Source organism: Anoplophora glabripennis, unplaced genomic scaffold, assembly GCF_000390285.2.
Source record: "Anoplophora glabripennis isolate ALB-LARVAE unplaced genomic scaffold, Agla_2.0 scaffold989, whole genome shotgun sequence".
Lineage (NCBI taxonomy): Eukaryota > Metazoa > Arthropoda > Insecta > Coleoptera > Cerambycidae > Anoplophora > Anoplophora glabripennis.
Window position 1 is genome coordinate 42739 of NW_019417467.1, and position 9978 is coordinate 52716.

Sequence of the window (9978 nt, forward strand, 5' to 3'; positions counted from 1 at the left end):
TACTACTACTACTATCACTATTACTATTTATTATATTATTTATAACAATAATAGTAAAATTCAAATGAATGGAAAAAATCAGAGAGGACGCAGGAAGACTTTTTTGACAATATGTAATACAATCAAATTTCTACTAGAATTCTGAGAACACATTAAGGTAAGAAATATTAGACCCTAGAGTCAGAAATTATTTCACCGAAGATGGAGCACCAAAGTAGACAGAAAAAGAAAAAAGGAAACAAAACTCACTTCGTTTTGGGGAAATACATGGTCAGATCATAGTGAGCATAATGTAAAAGGCAAATGGATAACAGATGAAATAAAAAGATGACAGAATACCGTACATGAGATGCAGCAATTGGAAGAGTCCTGGGGAAATTAGCATCTACATAATTTATATTAAATATTTGTTATCAACACAAAAGGTAGTAGCTGCACTCTTTAATAAACTTATTGCATAAGGAAAGATTATACCCACTCTTCTAGCAAGTGAGACTACATTTTGTCTTCTAAAAACACAACTCAAATTTCAGAAAATATGGACCTATAAAATGCCTATACACATGTATAAATTACTCACCTCTAGCGTCGCAACAGAAGAAGAAAATGTATGTAACAAATGAGTATGGGGAACTCGGACACTAACTACCATAGACTCTATAATAGAGTTTTTTAAAAATTCGTAGCTTATTTCGTTTGTCGGAAGACTTTTGACAATGTTCCCCATCCTTGGTAGCTGAAGTTTAAAACTGGCGTCATACACATTGCGATTATAGCCGCGTACGAATATTTGCAACTAACCACAATTATTGCAAGAAATTAGAAAATAATTCCAGATATACTTGAAGAGCGTACCTAAGGCGTATATTTGCCGGATAAATCAAAATCCAAGCAATTAATACCTACGCGTTATCAATTTATACATATACATTTGGAACGATAAAATGGAATAAAAACCCACAATATTTGAAAAGAATGATAAAAACGATGTGCACAAAATATCTTAACACCAGTCAAGGAGCTCTATAGAAAGACGTCACCTCCCTAGATCCAGAGGTGACAGAGGTATACAAAATATGGAAACCCAACACAGCATTCAGATTAAGCTAGTACTTTTGAAAAATGCAGAAAATAGTACATTACATCGTGCAGCAATTGAGAGTGATAAAAAATTGATACCTTTAAACCTAGCAAACAATCAATACCGTCAACAGCAATGCTGACAGAGCGAGAGAAAATAGCCGCACAGAAATCTAAACCTCTACATAGAAAATTCTCCAATATTTCTTGCACACCTGGACACCAAAACGTCTTTAGTGTTAGAGATAATTAAGAATTAAAAGTCGAAACAATTACTTCAAAAATAGGATGTATTCAGATTGAACATACAACACTCGACCAATCGTCAAGCAACTCAACCAGTGAGTCCCTATTCAAAAATCCCTTATTCGTAACTAACTCTTTCTAGTCTCTACACTACTTGACATTAACATAAACAGTCTATATATTAATGGATGCGGCGAACAGAGCCGCATTCTTACAGACAGCACTCCTAACATTAGCATAGCTTCATTGGGAAAATATTTTAGCAGAAATGAAGGGATCCATAATTGCAATACTACATTACATTAATTAATTAAGGATGCAATGATACAGCACGTTAAATATAGACTATTTATCTGTTCAGACCACAAACACATATAGATTTTACTACCGCATCATCATTACAGATAAAATAATATGTCTCCGAGACCAGACTTCACAACAATAAACAAGCCAGATAAGATAAAATGCATACCTAATGGAATTAAAACAATGTGAGATATGGAGAGGGTGATGACTATCGTCATAGTTATTGGAGGTACAGGTGAAATTCCTAAAACATTACGCGTAATTTAACAAAGGAAAATATAAAGTCTAGCTTCATTTCAGTATTTAGGACTTTTACAAGACGATAGTTCGAAGAAAAGAATGCACAATATGAAATATTTGATACTTTCATAGAACATTCCTTAAATGACAACCAGGCATATGCCGCTGCTTCATGCTGCATACATAATGAAATGGACTCTTCAAGAGGATCAATAAGAAGTTTGTATTTAATTTTTGGAAGTTGATACAAAAATGCTCAATACTCTTTCGTAAATAAAAGAACCATACCTACCTGGAATATCTATAAATTATAACGAATTAAGGAGAATGAATAAAATGGGAAATAAACATGCTTACAAGGGTAAAATACCTTAGAAAAGAACATAGAAATATCAGTTTTTATAGAATATACAAAAGTAAATACAAGTATAACAAAAAAAAAACATTGGAAAAAGAGTTAAATGAATAGGTCAAGTAGACGGTATAAAAGGTAGTGCCATCACATATTAAATTACTGTTAATGCATTTGGTTTAAACAGAATATAATTTTTATTGCATTATCCGTTTTACCACTATTATTATCTTGTAATTACTTTCTTCAATATGGCGACGTTACTGATGGAAGTTAAATCTTCTTTAATTGAAACTCTTGTTCCTTTTAGGATTTCCTTCTTTTAAAGATTTTCGACTTCGTTGCATATATTAAAAATTTTATTATAACTCTATGCAAACATGTATGAAGAGTGCTTCAGATATCTCATACTTTAATCTATTTTTACACGGGTTCTTTCATGTATGTAATTGTTGTGTTAAGTTTTTCTATTTTGTACTTATTATGATCATGGCAACAACCAACCATTATTTTTGTTACAATCAAATATCAGGGTGTACATTGATTATCAATATAATAACAGGTGCTCAAATAACACCATTCAGTTTCAGAACTAGATATAGAAAAAATATTTTACATAACAATTTACTTTAATTGTAGCACATCCCAATGTTAAAGTTTTTATAACACATGGTGGTTTGATGAGCAAAATAGAAGCTATTTACCACGCCACCCCTATGATAGGAGTACCATTGTTTGGAGAACAAAACAGTAATGTAGCCCATTCAGTGCATGAAGGAATAGCAATTAAATTGTTGATAAGTGAATTGAACGAGGACAACCTCTTCGACGCCATAAGTAAAATAATTAATGACAGCAGGTAAATATTTATTATGATTTGTATAATATGCTGAAGACTTACTAAAACAGTCAAACATCAATAAGAAAACACCAAAAGTCCATAGTCAAAAAATTAACTACTACATATTAGAGTATAACAACGTAATAACGGACTCCAAGAGAGAATCCTAAAATGTCTGGAATATAGGAGAAATAATAAAAAACCAAGTTCCATTTTATTTCATATATTAATATTCAAATAAAGCATACTACATCTTGTTCTCCCTTCACCCCTCATCTTGTTATCCTAGTTTTTTAATACGAGAGTACATCAAAATATAAACTGGATTTTCTATTTTTTTAATTATTTATTGAAAAATAAAAGACAAATATAATTTATTTTTCTACACAGTCCTGCCTTAGAAGTAAATTTTTCCCAGCGAGAAGGTTTTTTATAGCAGCATCGTAGAATGAATCTGGTTGCGTCAGTAGCCAATCGCGCACGAATCCCTCCACATACTCGTCATCTTCAAATCCTTGCCCTCCTAGAGCTTCTTTAATGTAGGGAGGATCATCAAGTTGAGTCAGTGCATTTCTTCTAGTTTTGAGACCGTTAGAGCTGCAATATGAGCCCTCGTGGAGGAGTATGACCTCTCGAATCGGTTGGTCTGCTATTTGCGGCGATATCCAGCCATCACCTCATTCAACAACTCGCAATAGTAAGTAGCTCATGCAAACAATCAACGAGCAGAAAGCTTCGCCAGAAAAAAACGGTTGAAAGAACCTTGCCAGCTGACAGTCGAGTCTTGGCTTTCACTGGGGCTGCATGCCTTTTCCTCCGCCACTCCATACTGGCTTGTTTCGACTCGGGAGTGTAGTATTGGATCCACGTTTCATCACAGGTGACGATCCGACTCATCACCTTCTTTTGCAAACCTTGTTGTAAGCCTGTAACAGACCTCCAAACGTCTTAACTTCTGATCTATGGTCAAAATGTGAGGGACCCATCTGACACATACTTTACGGAACTATATGTCGTTTGTGATGAACGCTTTACAGCTCCCATGACTTATTCTGCTATTTCAGATGCTCTCTCCCATCGATCGTCTTCAAGAATATCTCGAACCGCCCTAAAGTTTTCGTTTGCAAAACTGATCCGAGGGCGGCGATCGCGTTCCTGATTTTCCACTCGTTCTCGTCCTTCCTTGACAATGTTTGTGGTCCCCGAACTATGCAGTCAATCTCCCTAAAATTTCCGTCGCTTGAACTCACGAGCAAGAAATTTTATAATTATGCTTTGTGCAGTGGAAATATGTACCTGTTGTGAGCGTTACTGACGAATTTTTTGGGAGTGTAGTATGGCCGGCTTTCCGCACTTCTAATGACCCCACTCAAGTATACTAGAAGCGCGAGCTCAGACCTACCAGTCGAAGAACAAAAATCAGGAACAAAAATTCCGTTTATATTTGATTTACCGTCATAATATTGATATAACATCCAAAGTTTCTTGCAAAGCTTCTTTCGATGTTTCTTTGTTGGAGATCCAATTTATCCACATACGTTCCTTTAAAATATATAGGTTTCTTAACTTTTACTAATAATAATTGACGGCTTTTCCTTATATCCTTCCATGTTTAAGTACAATAATATCCTGAGTTCTTTGTAGTATGAAGTGTACGGAAAAAAGCCAATTTATCGGCATTTAAAATATCTTTGGAAGCATAAATCCTTCAATATTGACTTAGCTTTCCAGACTTCAACATTTTCAAAGTTTACATAAACATAATCACTGCACAGGGTTATTCATATAACATTTTATCCCCTTTAACTTTTTTAATATATACAATGTTGGAATCAGGAAGAAACAGGGATTTCGAAAATCGAATAATATACAGGGTGTTCCATTTAAGAAAACCATAAGTTTGGTTCGCATCTTTGGAACTCCCTGTATAATTTATATTTTCATAAACTCATTAAACTCATAGAAAGATTATCTACAACTTTTATTTTAAATATTTTTCTTTAACTCAAAAAATAAAAAAATTAAGGGGGTAAAATGTTAATAAAAAACAAAATAAATTTTTCTAAAATACCTTTGCAAGTTTTGAAGACAGTCCAGATACGGCAGTATTCTTGTCCAGTACTATTTGATGATCCGCCAATCTTGTACAGTTTCTGGAAAAGTTTCTTTTATTTTTAATTTTATTTTTTTACATAAAACATAGAGGCCGCTAAATGTATTGGAGACAGTCTTTTTTTCTTTGTTGCTAAGGCTTTTAAGAATATGCATGTGTTTTATGACTCATTTTATTTACAGCATTATTTGAGAGAAAAGTGATGTGAATTTGTTACTACATTATCAGTTAAGAAGAACTAAACATTTAGGTCTATTATAGTCTAATAAAAGGAAAAAAAAACAACAAACATCATCTCCCTGAGCACGTTTTTCTCAAATTTTTGTCAACAAAAAAAAATGATGTAAATAAAAGTTGAGACATACTTTAACTTTTTCAACTTAAGTTAAATCTGTTTATTTTAAACCAAGGAAGACTGATGGGTAACCCAATCATTTCTTAATACGCTGTACATGTTCATACTACCTACTGAAATTTATTTTTCAATTTTTTTGGCTATAGAAATTTGGCAAAGTTTATTTTGTACATATTTGTTTGTATTCTGTATTTGTTTGTGTATAACTTTATCTATTTTACTTTTCGATTTTAAATTTTTATTGTTACTGCTGCTAAACTTAATTTCGTAATTCAAAATTAGTAATAAGTACAATCTTTTACAACTGCAACTGAAAATTAATTCATACTAACAATAATTTTATAGTTACAGTGAAAAAATAAAAAAGAAATCAGTTCTCCTAAGGGATCAACCCATGAAGCCAATAGATACAGCCATCTACTGGGCAGAATTCGTTATGAGGTACAACGGATCGAAGCATCTTCAAAACAAGGGCATGAGCCTGTATAGGTTCCAGAATCTCCTCCTAGATGTAGTGTTAGTCTTCATCGTTGTGATAGTATCGATCATGATAATATTTAGGAAACTGCTTGTTTCAGTCATGCATTTATTGAGCGGAGAAAGGACATCCCAAATGGTGAACAAGAAAAAGAAAAGAAGCTAGTTATAAAAAAATATATTTTAACACATGAATAAATTTAGTACAATTGTTTTTTTACTATTTAGTAATTATTAGTGTGTTGTTTTAAAGTAATAATAAAAATAGCTAAACGCAATGTCTATTGAATGACATCTGTTAGTGAATAGGCGACCTAAACTCCATTATTAAAGCAGGTTTAATATTGATTACTTAGTGACGTCACTGATATCATCCTGTATTCTAGTAGTTTACGGAACTTGTATGAGATAACTTCTAAGTATTTACAATAGATATCGTGAAAAGAAACACATATATAATGGCCATTTAATATAAATCATTTTTAAGCTGCTCCATACATTCCTATTCTTCAATATTAAAAGTAACAATGTTTTACAAATAACTATGTGAGTATTGTCAAATCATCAATGTTTAAGAGGGAGAAAACAAAATAGAAACAAAATTCATAAAATTATAGGGAAGAGACTGATGCCCGAGGGGTAAACCGCTCCCTGAATTCTGTACAAAAACTTCTCTATACTTCGTCAAACTTCCTCGGACCTTCTCTAGACTGCTTCGTAATTCCTCCACCTGTTTTCTATAAAAGATAATACAACCGTTCTGTATAAAATTCAACTATAAAATATTTGTTTTTCATAATTATTACCTGACCACATGATTCTGTCACTATAACCATCACAATAATAAGATTACATAGAACAATTAACAACAAAGTACTTAAAGAATATTACCTGCTAATTAATACCGGCTAAACACTTAATTTTTCACTACTCCTATATTTTCACCGTGCACCGATCGTCTTACTTTTCACTCCGCGCTGTTCTCACTTCCACTATCTAGGCTTCCTTTCAGAAATCCCCACCTAAGCGCATCTTTTTATGCTTCCTTCTACCAACTGTCAATATTACGTTTTCATTACTATACAACACCCATATAACAGGTGACGTCGAAGTTGATACGATAAGTATGGTTTTGCACAATATGAAGATGGAATAAGTTATAAAGTTTTAATGTAGCTGATTTTTATTTATTTATTAGGATCCCATTTGCTAAACTGTACCCACTGCATGAAAAAGCTGTCACAAATTCACACACTTGCAGCTCAAATGCCGAAGGCATGAATTGTGTGAAAATTTAGCATTTACAACGTAACATTTTTCCCAGTTGAAATGAAGACAAATTATTACTTACCAACTAATTGTAGATTTTTGTAAATTTTCAAACAAAGCAAAACTTGTGTAACAAAAGCCAAACGCGCGTAATTTGTGGGGCAGTTTTCAGAACGATTTGGACCCAATAGTTCTACTAGCCTCTTCTATGAAACAACCACTGACAGCCGGGTATCCATTAAGAGCAAAGTTTTTTGTAGCGGAAACTAATAAATTAGAAACGATTTTGAACTTAAATCGTTGTGGCCATGCGGTCGACTTAGCCCATGGCAAAAGGAAAAACCAATTATTTATAATAGCGCACGAAGCACGTTCGAAAAGGCAGAGTTCCAAGATAATAATAAATTGTTATAATGTTGTAGGGAAAAAGATAATACATCAAATAGCTGATTTTTATGCGGATTATCCAAGATATAAATAAATAGATTAAACGAGGCTGACTAATCCGCCCACGTGTTGTTTATACGGAGCCACGAGAGGAAGGCGTAGGGTTACTTGTAAATTCAGTTTAGTCACAGAGACCCGACATTCTGCCAAACCGACAGGGTCTAAATTAGCAAGTCAGGCGGGGTCGAAGGGAGGTGGAAATTTGGGGAGATCTTCAAAAGAAAGTTAGTTTCTCTTTGGGTTCCACACTGGGCAGTCTACTTAACTTTAGAACCTCCGAGTTAATTTAGTAGTGCCTAATACCATGTTTCCAAATTTTGCTCTGTATCCGTGTTATCCTGAACTTCGGTTTACTTTGTCGCCAGTAAATTATTCAATTACTATTGTTATTTTTGCTTTATGTTATTAAAAATCTTCCTTGAAAGTTCTGGTGTTTCTTTTGGTTCTTTATAAATTAGGTGCCCTATCGATTGAGGGTATAATACCCTGTACAACCAACAACTAGATTATGTTCTATGTTGCCACGTACCAATTAGAGTGTAATGATAATGATGAACTCCCTTTCGAGAAGTTAATAGTAAACTCTTTTGGAATTTAACGTCGTTACGATACTGATCGTAGAGATATATAGATAGATAAATAAATAAATAACCACTCAGGTTACACTTGTAACAAAATCCAAAACACGTTATAATTTATTGACCAGTTTTTGGAACGGTTTGGGACCTAATAATACGGTAATAGATATTAACCTCTTTTAGGCAACAAATACTGACAAATAAGGTGTTTCAAGTATATTTTAACAATGTCATTAAGAGAATCCACTAAAAGTTACAAATTTACAAAATATAGCTGGTAATCAAAACAAGTAACCATGAAATCCGAAAGCATTTTGAACAAGTTAACTTAAAAACGTTATTGCCATGGGTGGGCATCTGTTGCCGTCCACCAGACGTTGACTTAGCCCATGATAAAGGAAAAACCAATATTTGATAATTATTTTATTCGCGAAACCCATAAATAAAAGGCATAGGAATTCCAAGGTAGTATCTAATAAGAGTTGTTAAACAGTATAGACCTATATGGCTGGCTTTTTAGGTGGTCTCTTTCCAGCTCTAGAAAAAAAGAGTAGCATAAAATCTACTAGCCCATCCTCGTACTACTAAACAAGGTCGCGACGAAAGGTATAAAGAATAGGGTTACTCATAAATTCTATTTTGTCATGTAATTATTAATATGAAATGAGTGTTCCCGTCATCTATCCACGATTCCCTGAATCTTGTAAATCACATTCTCGCGTGGAAAATATAATTTATATTATTTGAATCCGTTGTCTTATAGTTGTTTTGTTTGTTTGAATTTTATACATTGTTATTAAAAACCTTCCTTAAGAAATTCTGGCGTTTTCTTTAAATTAAGTGATCCGTTGAGTGAGAGTGACACACCCTGTACAACTAACCCATGAATTAAACGCTACGTGAGCAAGAGAATGGCAAATCTATTCTCTAATCGTACATTTCTAAGTTCCCACGTATCGTAATTAAAGTGTAATGATAACCTATGAGCACCCATTCCCAAATCAATGTCGTTACGGTACTGTTGGTAACTGCTCCGGTCGAATTAGAGTTTGAAAGTGAAAAAATTATTAGTAGACATTTTATTGTACTTTATGACGGGGAAGGGTACATATTATGTAGAATGATATCAAATAAGTAACTCGAAAGAAGTGACGCTAAGTTGGCAATTTACAAATTTATGTGTATTTTTTTACTGATCATGAAAATCTAGACGACCTATCGGAAAATTAATAATTTTATGTAGGTAATTAAATTACCTACAATTTAAAGTATCTAAAGTCATATTTCACTAATTTGTTAAGGACGGGATTTTGTACAAAAAATATCGCCCAGCGTGAGTCACGAAACGGAACCCCGGCAAGCGCTGCTCTAGCTCTAGCGGCCAACGCTTCAAGGTGTGTTGTTTAATAACACGCTGGGCGATATTTTAACAGGCCTCGCGCCCGATTGTTCAGGAACGGCTCCAATTTGTGTACATACAGTCTTATAAGGAAAGAGAGTAAAGATTTTATTAATCATTAATAGATTATCGAGGACAATAATAATTTTTTTATTAAGTAGGCAATAATTTTTAGTTAATAAGCTTAAACAATCTTAGAATTACCATTCCTTTATTATAAAAGCAGATATAATTTTTAAAATTCCATGTAGTTTCTTCTTCAAAAGCTTAAAAAA

General features: G+C 33.3%; 1 protein-coding gene across 1 annotated transcript in view; it reads left to right on the plus strand.

Moving 5' to 3' along the window:
* The window catches only part of LOC108912612 (UDP-glucuronosyltransferase 2B15), a 16780-nt gene extending 10557 nt beyond the window's left edge, over positions 1-6223 (plus strand). The window contains exons 4-5 of the mRNA XM_023456335.1: positions 2864-3083; positions 5879-6223. Coding sequence (XP_023312103.1) covers positions 2864-3083; positions 5879-6176 — 518 coding nt within the window. The 3' untranslated portion in view covers positions 6177-6223. The remainder of the gene's footprint in view (positions 1-2863; positions 3084-5878) is intronic.
* Positions 6224-9978: the final 3755 nt, after the last annotated feature.